Source organism: Nansenia antarctica (genome assembly GCF_963989245.1).
Source record: "Nansenia antarctica genome assembly, chromosome: 14".
NCBI classification, from domain to species: Eukaryota; Metazoa; Chordata; class Actinopteri; order Argentiniformes; family Microstomatidae; genus Nansenia; species Nansenia antarctica.
This window is the reverse complement of record NC_137684.1, coordinates 28,422,821-28,441,357: the sequence shown is the minus strand read 5'-3', so window position 1 is coordinate 28,441,357 and position 18,537 is coordinate 28,422,821. Positions and strand designations below refer to the sequence as shown.

Below are 18,537 nucleotides of genomic sequence, written 5' to 3'. Positions count from 1 at the left end.
TCGGGAAAGGACTTCCTGAAGAGTGGGCAGTGTGTTCATACGACACGGAAAGGCAAATGTTGTATGACATCCTGGCATTTTATACACACCTGCTGTACTAAATTTCTGTGAATTTCAAGTCCTGCAAAACTTTCTAGCCTTGCATACTGAAAATGCCAACTAAACAGGTTGACACAGGATAACTGTATCATGGTGACGGACGGTGAAGAATATATGAAGAATTATGATTTTACTCAATAAAAAGAAAAAAAGACTTGAGTTTTACAGAAGTACATGTTACATGAATAAATTAAAATTGCTCCCAGTGAGCGGGCCAGCGCCTTGCGTGGCAGCTTGCCGCCATTGGTGTGTGAATAGGTGAATGAGAGGCCTTTGTAAAGCGCTTTGGAGCAGCAAAAAAGGTGCTACAGTAGGCCTATACGTATAAGTGCAGTCCATTTACCATGAATAATGTCCAGAGTCATTATCCAGGGCCACAAGGCTGATAGACTGTACATCACGTCAGGGTTGAGGAGGTGGACATGGTATTGTCAGCATAAAAAGCTGCACCTACATGGAGGTGAACACACCTGGGCCGTGTTTCATCAGGGCACGCTGTGGTGGAACGTCCAGCGAGTAGTAGCCTACAGACATACTCAGGGTTCCCACACCTTCTGAAACATCACACTCAAGCACCTTTCAAGGACTTTCAAGACTCAATTCCCTCAAATTCAAGGACCCAACACGGCATAGTTTGAGACAGAACTAGTTTACGAGCTAAGTAAAACATTTTTTTATTTTTTTTTATTTTTTTAGAGAGAGAGAGGGGAATTCAAGCACTTTCAATGACCCATGTCTATTTTCAAAAACTTTTAAGACCTCGGTTTTCTTTTTCTCAAATTCACAAACTTTCAAGGGTTTCAAGGACCCGTGGAAATCCTGACCAAATCGATTCATGATATTTATGAACAGCAGGGAATCATAAAGATTGCACCATTACATTCAGAACGCTGACGTCGTTTTCAACAGTAGGTAAATGGACTGGGGTGGCTGTGTCTCAGGAGGTAGAGCCGCCGTCTAATGATTGCAAGGTTGGCAGATCGGCGGTTCGAGCCCCGGCTGGCCATATGTCGAAGTGTCCTTGGGCAAGACACTGAACCCCAAATTGCTCCCAGTGAGCGGGCCGGCCTGCGCCTTGCATGGCAGCTTGCCGCCATTGGTGTGTGAATGTGTGTGAATGGGTGAATGAGAGGCCGTTGTAAAACGCTTTAGATAAAGGCGCTGTATAAGTGCAGTCAATTTACCATCTACCAACAGTTGGTGTCTATACAGCACACACGAATGAAGAGAGTGAACCCAATACTCGCTGATGATAATGTTGTTTATTAGTTTGAAAGCAGCAGAGGTCCCAAAGACAAAAAGACTGAAGCCTCTTGCTTTGGGTAAGCGTAGATCTTTTATGCGCTGTCGTGGCCCATTTGGTTCTTCAGCGGGACAGACAACTGGGCAGAGCCATGCTGACGGCCCCACAGTCGGTGTTGTCCGTGTCGCAAACTTTGCACTCACATTTCTCGGCCACGGGGTAAGTGAAGCGGGGGTCCACCCCCTCCGGGCAGCCTGGGAAATGGATGGTGTTGTAGGACCACTCCCTGATGTTGCAGGTGGTCTGACTCTCGTTCAGCATCATGCTCCGGTACACTAGATCCTGCCAACGACAGTAAAAATAGTTTTACAACAGTAAAACAGTTTAAAATAGGTTTTTAGGGCATTTTTGTCTTTATTGGGATAGAGACAGTAGTGATTCACAGGGACGATGGGTGAGACAGGAGGGATGACATGCAGGATATGTCGACTGCCAGGATCGAACCAGGGACCTGCGATTACAGTGTGCTATGCCACCAAGCGCCCCGCAATCACCAGTCTCTGAACATGTTTGAAATGGTCATAACCAGCACTCCAGTTGAGGGGGGATGAGGGGGGATGGCATCCCCCCTGAAATAAAAACTGTCAAAATCATCCCCCTTCTAAAACTGCCATCCCCCCTTTCCATTCCGTATGTCATTTTATCAATGAATGTGGTATTAAAAAAATATTTTGAACTAATTGTCCTCTGCATTTGACCCTAACTATGTAAGAGCAGTGGTGCCATGGTAGCCCGGGGACCAACTCCAACTCTGAGGTGCCTTGGTCAAGAGCAATGACAGGAGTATCTGACACCTAACATCCATAACATGCATGTTGTTTTAGGAGTATAATAATTATCTTTATGCTTTAATAATAATCCGAAGGGGACATAGTTGGTCTCCCACCCTTTGCGCTGTCATCAGCACCAATTGTCCCCATATGATAAAATCCACCATCCCCCCTGATTTTCTTTTTTACAACTTGAGTACTGGTCAAGTGTCTATGTTTATCAATGGCTCTGATGATAATTAGCTTTGGGTACATGTTCCTCCCTTAATCGCTAACCTAGAGTCAGTTTAATGAACATTATAACTACTTCCACACTACTGGATTAATTGCTTACTGAAACTACTTGACTATGTCTATGAATGTTACTCTTGCAGTGAGATAAATAATAAAAGCCATTCTGAATCTGAGTTCACCCTCCCCCATTCCTAATCCTCGCCATCAGGGGGGAGAAAATACAAAACTGTGGAGATATCATACTCATAACTTCATCATCTCACTCCTCTACTTGTGTAAAACAACAGAGGATGTCACAACTCATCATCATCATCTGGTCTCTCTACCTCCCTCTCTACCCTCTCTACGGGGCGGCTGTGGCGCAGGAGGTAGAGCCGCTGTCTAATGATGACAAGGTTGGCAGATCGGCGGTTCGAGCCCCGGCTGGCCACATGTGGAAGTGTCCTTGGGCAAGACACTGAACCCCAAATTGCTCCCAGTGAGCGGGCCGACGCCTTGCATAGCAGCTTGCCTACCTCGCCATTGGTGTGTGAATGGGTGTGTGAATGGGTGAATGAGAGGCCGTTGGAAAGCGCTTTGGATAAAGGCGGTGCTATATAAGTGCAGTCCATTTACCTGTGTGAAACAGTGGCCTGAGCAGGAGGTGGTCTGGATGGTGACAGAGCTGCCACACTCCTTGCTCTCCATGGTGACAGAGATGGGAGCTAGACGACAGTCATACCTGCAGTCTGGCACCAGCCCCGCCCCTCCCACTGCCAGCAGTGCTGCCATGACAACCAGCTGCATTCTCAATTTGGGGTGCACTACAGAACACTTCCACAAGGGGGACAGGAGCCTCCGGGTATCTGCCACACAAAGAGATGAACTGTAAAGACACCAGGAACGAGAGAGAGAGAGAGAGAGAGAGAGAGAGAGAGAGAGAGAGAGAGAGAGAGAGAGGGAGAGAGAAGGAAAGAGAGACTGAGAGAGAGGGAGAGAGAGACTGAGAGAGAGAGAGAGGAAGAGAAAGAGAAGGAGAGAGAAGGAGATAGAGAGAGAGGGAGAGGAGACAGGAGCGGAGAGACAGAGAAAGAGAGAGAGAGAGGAGACAGGACAAAGAGATGCTGATGCTAAGAATGAGATGGATTGGCCATAATACATATAATGTGCCACTAATGCATTGTAGAAACTTTGAATAAGAGCATGATTGTAGTTTTCTTGTTTAATTGTTCTTTGCAGAACAACATTTATGTTTGTGTCAAATGAACATCATATTGGGCCTAGTCACTTTCTCTGACATCCATGTATGTCTAACGCAGGTGCAGACGCCAGCCTTAATCAAATCACTTACTGTATACAGTAGACACACACAGTGTATACGTTTAAAGAATAATTTCGTATTTGGACAAAAGCCAAAACGATGTATTATAACACAACCAAATGAAGATGTTAAGTAACAGTATCTTAGAATAAATTAACACATTAAAAGGATTAATTATGTTATCATCAGAGCATCTGGAACACCCTAAAATGATACGCTACCTGACCCAATTTCAGAATTGCGACAGACTTTAAAGAGAACATTTAAAGCCAACAATATCAAAGGAAATTATAAGAGAGAGAAGATTTAGGATGACTCACACAATAATCAGATATTCAGTACACACATTGAGGACAGATTATGCTCATTTGAGATAAATAAGGACATTAAAGATTGGGATAGAGAGACAGAGAGAGAGAGACAGACAGAGAGAGAGAGAGAGAGAGAGACAGACTGACAGACAGACAGACAGACAGACAGACATAGAGAGAGAGAGAGAAACACACAGACAGAGAGAGAGAGAGAGAGAGAGAGAGAGAGAGAGAGAGAGAGAGAGAGAGAGAGAGAGAGAGACAGACAGACAGACAGACAGATAGTTTATTATCCATTATTTATGGAATTTGTTTTCGGTACAGCATATTGATCTCTGCATCACACAAATAACAAAACAAAGAAGGATAGAGATAAAGTCGTTGATATCACAAAAGTACACGAGAGAGTCGCTGGCGACATCATGCTCACCTGTCCGATTCTCCTTTTGGACTGAAGTGTGGACCGAAGCCTTCGGTCTTTTATCCTCCCAGCATCCCCGCCATGCCCACGCAGGGTGTCAGGGCATCTGTGATTGGTTTCGGCCGACAAGGCCTTTCTTTATACCTATGGGGATGCGTGCCCAAATCTCTTAATCTCTTTTACCTTGGTACGGTGAGGTTTTCGGCCAGTCTGTGTAAGTAAATGTGGAGGCTTAGCCTTTCTCACTCCGTGGATGGGCATGGAGGCTGTACGTCAAGGTCACCACTCCCACACATCAGGGGCATAAGCTTACGTCTTAGAGAAATCTGTATGAAAACATGAGGCAAAGGGAGGCTTAAATGGATCAGCGGCCTGTCTGCTCCCACTATAGCACACAACCACACATGGAAAATCCATAGCACGCCTCCACGCTTCATAGGTCAATATCGTCTGTCTCCCGGCTTCTCCAAAAAGAGGAGGACGTCTCGCCAGATCCACAGGAGGATCGTCACTTGTCTTTCTCGCAGAATCGTACGGTGTTTTCAACACTTTTTCCATGGATTTTGCTTGAGCAAATAGTGCTGAGAAGAACAGAAGGATGCAGCATGATTTTTCTGTGTGTACACATTGTCCTTAAAAAGGGCAATCTATAACTGGTACATACATGTTTAGACTTTTAAATTGATAACCCTAACCCTAACCCTATATACAGTATATATATATATATCAGGGTTCCCGTACTGGTCTTAAACAAACGTAAAGTCTCAAATCCACCAAACCAAATTGTAAGGCCTAAAAAATTACTTGGGTTTCAGTTATTTGGTCTAGAAATGAGGTTCTAGGTCTTAAAAATGAAATCTTGCAAGGCCGACCACATCTATTTATGCAGAAATTAATCAAGCTGGAACCAAAACAATGCCAATTTGCTTCCTTTTTTGTCTGTATGGCAGTGAAATCCCTAATTTCATCACCTCGAGGATGACAAAAAGCTATCATATGGTGTCGCGAATAGGTCAAAAATTATATTCAAAGAGGCCTAAAACAGGTCTTAAATTTGACTTGTTGAAACTTGTAGGAGCCCTGATATATACATTGATTATTGAGGAATAAAACGAACATTTTAGAAATGCCTCATGACCTAACCTACCAGAACCCAAAATATAATAATACACTCCATTCTTTGTAAACACTCCGAAAAACTTCACGCTATTTGAAGTATTACGGTAAAGATTTACTGTATAAATATTATGGTAGAGATACTACAGTAGAAATATTACAGTTAAGATGGCTGACTTTGGAGACCTCTATTTTCCTCATCATCTCCTCTTCTATGTTAACAATGGCATGAGCACAGGCAGCCAAAGCCTGTGAGCCTGCTGTTGGCTTTTTTAAGAGCGGAAACTTTTACTGCAATTCAGTAAAAGTTATTGTTGCGCCACACAGCCTAGTCAGTCCGCAGGGACAGGAACTACTTGGGTGTCAGCCACGCTTCGCCCTCCTGCTGGGCCGTCTGCCCCTCCAGCCCCCCAGGCACCGGGGACTCACATTCCCTGGCACCCTCCCTGCTCCAAGACCATACCTGCCTGTGGGCTGTGGCAAGCCTCAAAAGCTGTTCTGTTTTGTCGTGTCACCATCCCTCCATGTCCTCTAAGCCAGTGGTTCTCAAAGTGGGATTAATAGCCAGGGGTGTCCACGGAAAAGATGGCTATAAATTATAAAATTGTGCTGTATCATTAAAAAAGTGTTTACAGATGGGAAGCATTTGCTGTGCCAAGCTGTGCCATGTCTATTAAGTTAGACAAGTATGTCTATTAAGTATTTTTCTGTAAAAAATATATTTTAGTTATAAAATAGGGTGATAATCTGGATCAGATACCAACTAGTTGTGAAAGGACATGATCTGGCCGTTATCGGGCTGGTCCGAATTCGTCCGGGTCCGTCGGCGCTTGCTGGAAACTCAAATATATAATTGGTAATCAACTGGCTAATGTAATAATCTTTTTAGATTGCTTATGACTTCAATATGAATTCAGGCAGTCGTGACTTTGCATCATTAGCATCTGGTCAGACCATAGATTTACATAAAGTATGTAAAAATGCTAATTACAGTGATCATTTAGTAAAACAATTACATGCATCCCTTGAGAAACCCCTGTGTTCAGACTCAGAGCAAGCACTGTGTGCAAAGTTTTCAGATGACTATACACACTATTTACATAAATGTCTTATTCACATTCAAGAGGACCGAGCTGTTGTCTGCCAACAGGACGGTGATCTAACTCTGTATATGCAGTAGCTGACAGCTCTGTGACGAGCCCTAGCAGGTCTCTCATGCATTGTGTTGAATAAGTAATTGGAATTAACCTCATTGCGTTTGGAAACTAGCCAACAGGTGGGCAGGTGGAGGAGTCGTTTGACTGTTTCAAAGTGCTTTGTCAATGCCATTGTACATGAGACAGTGCTTCAGGTATTTGAGCCTACCCTACCTGGTGTCTATGAATCACCTTACATGGTGTACATGAATCTGGACTTTTTCCCCAGTTTATTGTGAATATGAATCATTATTAAATGTGTTGAACCTTATCTACAGTACAGGTTCATTGCATTCCCAATGTCCTGATGTCTTTTTAATATGTCATGCCATTGTGTTGTTGTTGTGGTTGTTGTTTACATTTTTTAAATTGTTGGCATTTAGCAGACGCCTTATTCCAAAGCGACTTACAATCAATAATAGCAAGTGAATCATCAATCAACCAGTCGTAGCAGGAAGAGTAATCTAGCTCAGGCCCGGGGCCATTGGCAGTCTCCGTGACAGAAGGAAAAACGTTTTTTTCTTTTTCTATATGTATAGACACTGGAGAAAGAGAGAAACAGTACAAGGGGGGCAGTAGTCAGTCATAGGAGACACTGTAAAGGGGAAAAGCGGGTGTCTCAGGAGACGCAGTGCTGGGGGGTAGTGGATGTCTCAGGAGGAGCAGTTAAGGTGTAACCTGAAGAGATGGAGGTCTTCAGTCTCTGACGGAAGATGGGTAGTGACTCTGCAGTTCTGTTGTTGTTGAACAAGACAAGAGACATACAGCCCCAACTTAGAGAGGGGCTTGTTCCCAAACATCAAGCCCACTCCTATTGAAAGGATGATTTAGTCAACGATAGCTTCATCAAACTGGCCTTAAATGTATGTCATTTTTATAAGTGAACAGGGAGGCTGGTGGAGGTAGAAATCGGAGGACAGGCTTGGAATGGAATGAGGAATGATCATTACAGAGGACATTACCTGTCCTCTGATTTCTACCTTCACCAGCCTCCCCTTCTCATGTTATACGGCTGTATCAACCTTATTATTATTATTGACCTCACAACTCCCCCTTGTGCTGACAGAGTTGGTTGCTACATAAAGTGCAGGGGACTGGGAGCACAGGTAAAACAGTGTATGCATGCAGAGCCTCAGAATTAGCTGAGCTGATGTTCAGACTAACTGTACAGACATCTTACATGTGCACATCCTCATTGAGGAGTGTGATGCTACATGGTTGTATCTATCTCAAGACTGTACCAAACATAAAAGCTTAGTGGGGAATCTAATGAACATAAAACTTCCAAGTTGGGAATCCAAGTTGTGAGATGTCATTTTGTGGGTTAGGGTTAGGAAAAACTAATTGGAAATGCTATACATAGCCACTCATAACATAAGTCTATTAAGTTATTAAGATAAGATAAGTATAATATGATAAGTATGATATGGATGATATGCCATAAATTCAAATGTGATCTTGCTATAAATGTACCTTTAACATGTCAGGTCAGTGACACAATAAATTACAAATTGTATGATGTACAGTAACAACTAGTGATGAGTCTTACCTGAGTACATATAAATAGGTAGCCTAATATGTTATGTAAATTGGTAGTCTAAAGATTCCTTATGTACAGTATGTCTTTATGTTTTTATATCATGAGTGAGTTCTGAGTGCAATCATAATCGTGTTAGGAAAATATAGGGAACCAATCATGTCAGGTATATGGACAATGTTAACTCTATAATTATACTTTTTTTCCCCCATGGCCAAATCCTGACTGATGCCCACTGACATCTCTCATCTTCGAGGGACCTTGATCATAAACCGGTGGGTGTCTGTCTCAGTGCTTTTTTTGTAACCTATCCTGCGACTTGTGTTACAACTGCGTAGAACATGCACCATGGCATCTATGAATTTTAGAGGGACTAGCCTTGAGAAACTGCAACAGTTTCATTTTGCATCAGAGTGTATGGGATGGGATTGCAGCATGGTTCTGGTGGCAGAGGAGGAGGAGGAGGAGGAGGAGGCCCTGCAGTGGCCCCATCTGTCCACTGGGGGCTGATCGAACACCGCCTGCGCTCGCTGCACCAGCCACACGCTCGCCTTGGACAGGGGCAGAGCTCTCCTCAATAACACGCACGATGGGAATAACGGGAGGTACGGCGGGCGACAGACAGATGTGTGCCGTTCTCACTTAACCGTGGGCTATTTCACATGTCAACATAAACTTTCATTCATCCTCTCTCTCTGCGACCGAGGCTGATCATTTGGGCTTATTAAGGCTGGGGGCTGGGGCTTATATGCATCCCTCCACACCTGTTTTTTGCATCCATGCAGCGGTGCATCTTTTTTCGGGAAGGGGGGGTGATGGTGTGAGACCCCAAGTGATGACAGATCCTGTTGAACTGAGACGAGACAACAGTGTCATCCCCTCAAGAGGCAATAGACGCACGGATGGAGCAGGGTGATTATGTCCGCCGTTTGGAGATAATTTGGGCAAACTAACGGGATTGCATTGCCATCCTCACCTACCTATACAGCACATTTTTGTAGGGGGGGTCTGACTCTGAGAGGACTTCGTTTGGCCTTTAAAAAAAAAAAAAAAATGTAAGTAGAATATCCGAATGCATGTAGGTGGGGTGTTTGTTTTTTTTGCACAGAGGAATTTCGTGCGTTCGTGTTTATTATGATTGACACACACACACATGCTGTTGCGTTTGTCTCCTGTTGCCGTGTTTGGTCATAATATTATTATAGGCTATTATTATTGTTGTTGTTTAGTATTGTTATTTGTAGTAATACAACATCATATTCATATTGTTGTTATTATTGTTGTTGTTATTATGATCAGACTTAACGTTGTCTTGAACATGTTTGCATGCGATTCAAAAACATGCGTATATTTATTCCATCGCCATCGGGGCGCATTCATTCATTTGAATAGCTCACATCAATTTGGGCTGTCTAACCTATAGACGCTGTTTTTTTTCTTTGCAGTTTGTTGGAGACGTCAAATGAACAAAGTCATGCAGAATCACTGAAGGTGTGCACATTGTGCAGGATTAAGGAAACGGGTTTTCTCTCATCACCTAAAATGGCAACCAGGAGTGACCACGGACTGGCAAAAATGCCGTATTTCTCCTGCAAGCAAGTGCTGTTCGTATTGGAGAAGTTAACTGTCTGAGGGGCACCTGAGATGTGGCTTTATGGGGACATTGGTCAGTGTGTTATATCGGCGAAAGAAACCCATGCAAACGGCACTTTACATTAGACCTATGATCAAAGAAAAGCTATGCGTAATATGCCATAGCACTGGATATTACAATGATGTCATAAATTAGACCTACACACTGTACGAGGACTACTGTGCTTAAGGAAAAATACATTCAAATTGTCTTATCATGTAAAGTGCACTACATGGACTACAATCAACAATGGACCTTATAAGGTTTAGAAATCCTTAACATATTTATAAGCCAGGTTACCTGATACCTGTCAATGCACCGGCCAACCTGTAGCTGCAATTTGTCCATTCGGGTTTGACTGCACGTGTCTCTAACGGGGATTATAAAAAAACTGGGATTAATAAATGCCATAATAAAAAAAACAACTGAGGGACTGAATTACACACTGACTGACTGATCAAAATGGAGTTTGCTCTGATGGGTGCGGAGGGTGGTGGTGGGTGCAACAGTCACCTGCAGCCTTACGGATATGCCCAACAAGCTCATAGCGCACGGGAGAGCAGGGAGTGCGATGTGGAGAGACAGAGAGCTGCAGAAAGTGGTGGATCGGGTAGTGGAGAGGGTGGGGGGGGAGGAGGAGGGTGCTCCTCCAGGGGGGGAGGAGGGGGGTGCTCCGGGGGGGGAGGAGGGTGCTCCGGGGGGGGAGGAGGGTGCTCCGGGGGGGGAGGAGGGGGGTGCTCCGGGGTGGGAGGAGAGTGCTCCGGGGGGGGAGGGGGAGGAGGAGGGTGCTCCTCCAGCATGCATCTCCTTAACAACCACCAGTCTCAGCAGATGCATCATCAGTCTCGCAGCATGAGCGCCTCCTCCTCCTCATCAAATGCCAACAACAGTAGCGGTGGTCCCGCCTCCTCCTCCTCCTCCTCCTCCTCCTCGCAGCACACACAACACGAGCCTGGACAACAAGTCTATCTCAGAGAGCGGAGAAAGCAGCAGCTCTCTGTCGGACGCTGGAGACGGAGTCGCGCTGGAGGGACTCTCGGTGGGGACCTGCGCCACTCTGAGTTGGCGCTCCTGGGGTCCGAGGAGGAGGATAGTATGATAGAGGAAGAGGAGGAGGAGGAGGAAGGTGGTGGAGGAGGAGAGGAGGACGGAGGAGGAGGAGGGGGGGAGAGAGCAAGCAAGAGATCCAACAGTTTTCTCCTCTGTAATATGATGGATGATGGGGATGAGGACACTGTCTCCCTCACGGACAGACGTCCCCAATCGGGGTACGAGAATGTTTACAGTGAATACGGGGGCGGGTGTTGCGAGAGGGTGGTGATCAACGTGTCGGGTCTGAAGTTTGAGACCCTCCTGAAGACTTTGGCCCAGTTCCCCGACACCCTCCTGGGAGACCCGGACAGACGCATCAGGTACTTCTTTTTTTTTTCCAAGTATTTTTATTCAAAAGTTACACAATACACTATGATTAAACATGTTGATTTTCATTTTTTTTTTATTATTATTATTTTTACAAATTTCAGGTACTTCGACCCACTGAGGAACGAATATTTCTTCGACAGGAACCGTCCGAGCTTCGATGCCATCCTCTATTTCTACCAGTCCGGGGGTCGGTTAAAGAGACCCGCTAATGTACCCTTTGACATCTTCTCCGAGGAGGTGAAGTTCTACGAGCTGGGGGACGAGGCCATGCTTAAGTTTCGGGAAGACGAGGGCTTCGTCAAAGAGGAGGAAAAGCCCTTACCGGAGGACGAGTTCAAACGGGAGATTTGGCTGCTTTTTGAGTACCCGGAGAGCTCCAGTCCCGCCAGGGGGATCGCGGTGGTCTCCGTGTTGGTGATCGTGATATCCATTGTCATTTTCTGCTTGGAGACGTTGCCAGAGTTCAGGGACGACAAGGAATACCTTCAACCGAAAAATACTAATTCCACCCACCCCCAACCCGATCACGGGTTCACCCCGTTCAACGACCCGTTTTTCATCGTGGAGACGGTGTGCATTATTTGGTTCTCCTTCGAGATCATCGTGCGCTTTTTCGCCTGTCCCAGCAAAACCGAGTTCTTCAAGAACATTATGAACACCATAGACATCGTGTCCATCTTGCCTTATTTCATCACCCTGGGCACGGACCTGGCCCAGCAGCAGGGCAAGGGGGACCAGGCCATGAGCTTCGCCATCCTGAGAATAATCCGTCTGGTAAGGGTGTTCCGTATATTTAAACTCTCCAGGCACAGCAAGGGTCTCCAGATCCTGGGACACACGTTACGCGCCAGCATGAGGGAACTGGCGCTTCTGATTTTTTTTTTGGTGATCGGGGTCATTTTGTTCTCCAGTGCAGTCTACTTCGCAGAGGCAGATGAACCATCGTCCCAGTTCACCTCCATCCCCGATGCTTTCTGGTGGGCCGTGGTGACCATGACCACGGTGGGCTACGGGGACATGAAACCCATCACCGTGGGGGGCAAGATCGTGGGCTCCCTGTGCGCCATCGCGGGCGTGCTGACCATCGCGCTCCCGGTGCCCGTGATCGTGTCCAACTTCAACTACTTCTACCACCGGGAGACGGACAACCAGGAGGAGGCGCCGCCGGTGGTGGAGAGCCCACCCATCTGCCCCTATTTCCCTGACTTTCTGAAGAGGTTCAGAGTGGGAGGGGGGTCCCCCCACTCGGGGGGCTCGTCGCTGGGGGACAAAGCGGAGTACATGGAGATGGAGGAGGGGGTGACGGAGTCCCTCTGTGGGGTGGACAGCAAGCAAAGCCCCAGCAAGGGGAACAACGGGACAGACATTGGCAGGAAAAACAGTAACTCTAAATCGCTCCAGACGGATGTGTGATTTACAATTAAAGGATTACTCCTCGAGTCTCGAGATGAAGATGATTATGCCCTCCTCCAATAAAACTCTTATTATAGGTGGTTAACGGTCCAGTACGCACGCGCGCAGTCTGTCAGTCACCCACGCACGCACGCACTCACACGCACACACACACACACACACACACACACACACGCAGAATTTATATTTAGGTATATCCTGGGGAGAGATCAAATGTTTTATTTTGACACGTGGCTGCGTAAAGCCTATACGAAAAAACAGACGCCCTAATTGATATGACCAATATGAGATGATGATAGTGTATATATCACTATACAGACCGATCTACAGGCCTCCTAAATCTAACTTATGAAATCAATATAGAAGCAATCAGGCTGATGCATATACGCACTTTATGAGTTTCATTTGTAAACGATGGAAGGGGGAGAGATACAATTATATTTTTTGCTGTTATGCAATAAAGTCAAATTCGTTTGCACTATTGGAAAAGCATTCTTGCCTGAGTCTCTGACTTCCAAGACAGTCTGGCAGAATGATTTCTTTTCTTTTCTTTTTTTAGAGAGAGAGAGAGAGAGACAAAAACTGTAGGCCATATAAATGGCAAATAAGTCACTGTCCACCGTTTGGCTAAAGTTTATTTTATTTTTCCAGAGTTATCAACAGTAATTGTGTGGCCCAGGCTGATATCCCCATGTGTTGATGACAATAATGAAAACTAATAGCTGATTTTGAACAATGAGGTGCTTGAAGCATGATAGCTATTTTCATTTCGACAGTGCATAATTCCAATGCTCACTTATAGGTCAGCAAGTGAACTAGGGCTAGACTTCACCCAACAAACCAACACCATTCGCAAACGCTTAGGCCCAAATAAAGCCGACCACCACCGAGGGGAACCCCAGGAATAAACACACGTTACTGCTGCAGACTGGTTTGTGAACATCGCTCAAACTCCTCCGGGCTTTGGACCTGAGAGATTCTGCACGGATACGCCTTGAGCACCAACAAACCCGTCCCTTTAAAACCCCACCTCAAAATGACAATATCCCTTTACACGGATGTTGACGGAAAACCTATAGCAAAATCAAATGACTCATGCGTCATGGAAAACTTTTTGGGGGTTTGTTGACTTCATCATCTTGTCTCTGGCTGGACTTTTGCGCACAAAGTATACCGACCATCCCAGAGCGCAGCAAGATCTCCACGGGGCAAGACAGTGTCTCCCAAGGTATGTTATGTTCCCGTTTGATGTCCCAGTGCTGTCTCTGTTTGTGGTGTACCCTTCTGCTGAATAACATTACGTGAGCTTAGAATTATAAGGTTCTATCTCCGTTTAGAATGATAAGGTTCTATCTCCGTTTAGGGCAGTTCAGAGATATTGAGCGTCAAAGTTTTTACATTCCATTATGTTTTGTGAGATGGAACCTTTGTATTTTATGAATTACTAACTCAAAAATGTCAACATTTTAAAAATAACACCACACAGGCATTAATAAACACCTAATGGATCAGATTATGTAAAAAAACTCAATTTTGACAAAAATGGAGATAGAACCTTATAATTCTAACGTCACGATTAGCAGGAGCGCTGAGACGCGCACAACCGTTAGGAGCGCTCAGCGAGGAGGCTTATCTGATCTCCACAATGCGCGCTGGGAACATTTGGAGACGTGGATGCATTGCCACTGCTCTCTATATTTCCATTTGGATGTGTTTGGTTTATGAAATGATATATTGTAATATTCCACCTACATTGTACAGAAATGTACTGGTCCTAGCTAGGCCTATATAATGTATCACAACATTCTTAAGCAATAACTATTGCGCAAATAAAGGAAGGATTGAGGTTGAGTAACTGTATGATACATGTTTTTCTTTGCAAGTTACATATTGGAAACAAATAATTTGCCATTTTGGAAAAGACAGTGACCCCCCAAACTAGCATAATCTTGTTCATCACACCGAATTATATCTGACAGGTCTGTTCAGATCATTTGAGTGTACAATTGAGCTGAGAATGATATTGGCAAGTAACATTCTCAATCATTTTTTTGACTAGCCTTCATGCTCATGAAGCATCTGTGGCACAGTGTGTTGTGTGCTGCATCTAAAGACTGTAATTAGTGTGTGTGTGTGTGTGTGTGTGTGTGTGTGTGTGTGTGTGTGATCATACAAGATGTCTGCACAGCACCACCACACTTTTTCTCGTGTGTGGTGGTGCTGTACTAACACCTCATTCATCTGTACTAACACCTCATTCTTAATGCTTACGTAATGCAGCTTACAGCCATGACACAAAATGTTCCTCTGATAATCTAGTTGACTGGTGATATTCCTAACCAATGAGCTTGCTTAAAAAACGGTTAGTGTCACGCCATAGTTAGGCATGTCACACGGTGGTATAAACTGTTATGACTGCTTCAGAAACACGACGGCATGCATATGTGTGACAGTCTGTTGTAGTGTAGATTGGTATCACACCATGCTCACCCCTTTATGACGAGGAGGAAGGAACTTCAGTTAGGATTAAGGTGCTTCAGGTTAAGGTGCTGCATCCAATCCTCTCAAAGCTCGTGCTAAGAACCGGGGGTGCTCAAATCTGAGCCTTGAGATCATAGTACTGCTGTGTCTCTTATCTGCCTGGTATTTGATTGATAGTTGATGACAGATTCCCCTCACCTGGTGTCCAAGGTCTATAGTCTCTCCTTGATTCGAAAGTATGGGGGTGCCGATAGCGTAGAGGTTAGAGGTCGCCGGTTCGAAGGTCACTGGTTCGATCCCTGCCTCAGGAGGGAGCTTGTGGCATGGGCCATTGAGCAAGGCACTTAACCCCTAATTGCTCCAGGGCTGCCGAATATGGCTGACCCTGTACCTAGACCCTGAGCCTAGAGCAAAAATTGATTGCATGGTAATAAATTAGTGAAAAAATTATAATAGAAATGAAAATGGCCTAACAGCATTATGGCCTAGATTTCAGAAAGGGGTAGTAGGGGCTGAGGACTGTGGCCATGTGCCTTTTCAAATAGACACGTGTCGTGTTCCCATTCACGGTGTGTTTAGTTGGAATGGAATGGAATGAATGGACTTTATTTGTCATTGCTACAGTACAGGTACCAAACAACGAAATTTAGGAGGGGTGGCTCCCCTGGTGTTAGGAAAGGAAAAAGAAAACACATTTTAGAAAAAGCATAGATGCATTATAGTTCTCCTGTAACATGTCTAGTCTATGGATGTACCATGTCATTCCAACACAAACACTGCACTACACAATTCCACATTGTTTCAACTTGAAAAATACAGCTCTGGAAAAACATTAAGAGGCCACTGCAAAATTATCAGTTTCTCTGGTTTTACTATTTATAGGTATGTGTTTCAGTAAAATGAACATTTTTGTTTTATTCTATAAACTACTGACAACATTTCAAATAAAAATATTATCATTCAGAGCATTTATTTGCAGAAAATTATAACTGGTAAAAATAACAACAATAATAAAAGATGCAGTGTTTTTTCAGACCTTGAATAATGCAAAGAAAACAAGTTCATATTCATTTTTAAACAACACAATACTGGTAATGTTTTAACTTAGGAAGAGTTCAGAAATCAATATTTGGGGGTATAACCCTGATTTTCAATCACAGCTTTTATGCTCACATGCTGTTGGGTGACGTCATGCTGTTGGGTGACGTCATGCCCCTCCTGATGCAAACACTCAAGCAGCTCGGCTTTGTTTGAAGGCTTGTGACATCCATCTTCCTCTTGATCACATTCCAGAGGCTTTCAATGGGGTTCATTAAGCGTCCTTGGGTTTGAGAAAGGCGCTATATAAATCTAAGATATTATTATTATTATTATTATTATTATTATTCAGGTCTGGAGATTGGGCTGGCCATGACAGGGCCTTGATCTGGTGGTCCTCCATCCACACAGTGATTGACCTGGCTGTGTGGCATGGAGCATTGTCTTGCTGGGAAAACCAATCCTCAGAGTTGGGGAACATTGTCAGAGCAGAAGGAAGCAAGCTTTCTTCCAGGACAACCTTGTACGTGGCTTGATTCATCCGTCTTTCACAAAGACAAATCTGCCCAATTCCAGCCTTGCTGAAGCACCCCCAGAACATCACCGCTGCTCCATAAAATGTCACAGTCGGTGCGAGACACTGTGGCTTGTAGGCCTCTCCAGGTCTCCCTCTAACCATTAGACGACCAGGCGTTGGGCAAAGCTGAACATCAGAGAAGGTGACTTTCCTCCAGTCCTCTACGGTCCTTATGATCTTTTGCAAACCTCAGCCGGGCTCTTCTTCGCTTCTCATTAATGAACCGCTGTTCTCTAGCTTTGCACGACTTCAGCCCCGCCCCTAGGAGCCTGTTTAGCCCCGCCCCTAGGAGCCTGTTTCAGCCCCGCCCCTAGGAGCCTGTTTCAGCCCCGCCCCTAGGAGTCTGTTTCAGCCCTGCCCCTAGGAGTCTGTTTCAGCCCTGCCCCTAGGAGTCTGTTTCAGCCCTGCCCCTAGGAGCCTGTTTCAGCCCTGCCCCTAGGAGTCTGTTTCAGCCCCGCCCCTAGGAGCCTGTTTCAGCCCTGCCCCTAGGAGCCTGTTTCAGCCCTGCCCCTAGGAGTCTGTTTCAGCCCCGCCCCTAGGAGTCTGTTTCAGCCCCGCCCCTAGGAGTCTGTTTCAGCCCCGCCCCTAGGAGCCTGTTTCAGCCCCGCCCCTAGGAGCCTGTTTCAGCCCCGCCCCTAGGAGTCTGTTTCAGCCCTGCCCCTAGGAGTCTGTTTCAGCCCTGCCCCTAGGAGCCTGTTTCAGCCCCGCCCCTAGGAGTCTGTTTCAGCCCTGCCCCTAGGAGCCTGTTTCAGCCCTGCCCCTAGGAGTCTGTTTCAGCCCCGCCCCTAGGAGTCTGTTTCAGCCCTGCCCCTAGGAGTCTGTTTCAGCCCTGCCACTAGGAGTCTGTTTCAGCCCCGCCCCTAGGAGCCTGTTTCAGCCCCTCCCCTAGTAGCCTGTTTCAGCCCCGCCCCTAGGAGCCTGTTTCAGCCCCGCCCCTAGGAGCCTGTTTCAGCCCCCCCCTAGGAGTCTGTTTCAGCCCTGCCCCTAGGAGTCTGTTTCAGCCCTGCCCCTAGGAGTCTGTTTCAGCCCTGCCCCTAGGAGTCTGTTTCAGCCCCGCCCCTAGGAGCCTGTTTCAGCCCTGCCCCTAGGAGTCTGTTTCAGCCCCGCCCCTAGGAGTCTGTTTCAGCCCCGCCCCTAGGAGTCTGTTTCAGCCCCGCCCCTAGGAGTCTGTTTCAGCCCCGCCCCTAGGAGTCTGTTTCCAACCGTCCTCGCCTGGCACTTCACCTCAGCTGCCATTTGCCATTATTTCTGTAGGTCAGTTGATGTCACGGTTGTTGAGTGAGTGAATGAGTTGGTCAGTGCAGTTGTTATTTTCAGTGTTATTTTCAGTTGTTATTTTCGCCCACTGCTGGTCTGTAGCTTTCTTTTCCCCAGTGTCTGCTCCTTGACCTTGTTCTGATGAACCACCGACTTTGAAATGTTTAAGGATGAAGCAACCTGACGCTCTCTGTACCCCTCTGCCAGTAAAGACAGAACTGAACCCTTCTTTTCCTTTCAACTCTTTTAGAACGGTCAATAGTTCTTTTTTATTTCAATTACTTTTGAGGTACTAGTAGCACTGTTTTGCCATCCAGCTGGTCTTATTGCAAGAGGATAGTGATGACCACAGCAGTGGGTTTTAGACTTTTCCTCATTAAAGGGGGGGTGTTTGGGGTCCGCCGCTGGGTGCTGGTAGGCAAACTGGTA

At 45.7% G+C, this 18,537-nt stretch overlaps 2 protein-coding genes across 2 annotated transcripts; one reads left to right on the top strand and one right to left on the bottom strand.

The window, feature by feature from the left end:
- Positions 1-1,465: 1,465 nt before the first annotated feature.
- Positions 1,466-3,177, bottom strand: fshb (follicle stimulating hormone subunit beta; the record flags this gene model as incomplete). Its single annotated transcript, XM_080544764.1, has 2 exons — positions 1,466-1,684; positions 3,022-3,177. The coding sequence occupies 2 exons, from the start codon at positions 3,175-3,177 to the stop codon at positions 1,466-1,468; spliced, it is 375 nt and encodes a 124-aa protein (XP_080400890.1).
- A 7,205-nt stretch (positions 3,178-10,382) lies between these two features.
- kcna4 (potassium voltage-gated channel, shaker-related subfamily, member 4) lies at positions 10,383-12,755 on the top strand (the record flags this gene model as incomplete). Its single annotated transcript, XM_080545373.1, has 2 exons — positions 10,383-11,332; positions 11,444-12,755. The coding sequence occupies 2 exons, from the start codon at positions 10,383-10,385 to the stop codon at positions 12,753-12,755; spliced, it is 2,262 nt and encodes a 753-aa protein (XP_080401499.1).
- Between the last annotated feature and the right edge of the window lie 5,782 nt (positions 12,756-18,537).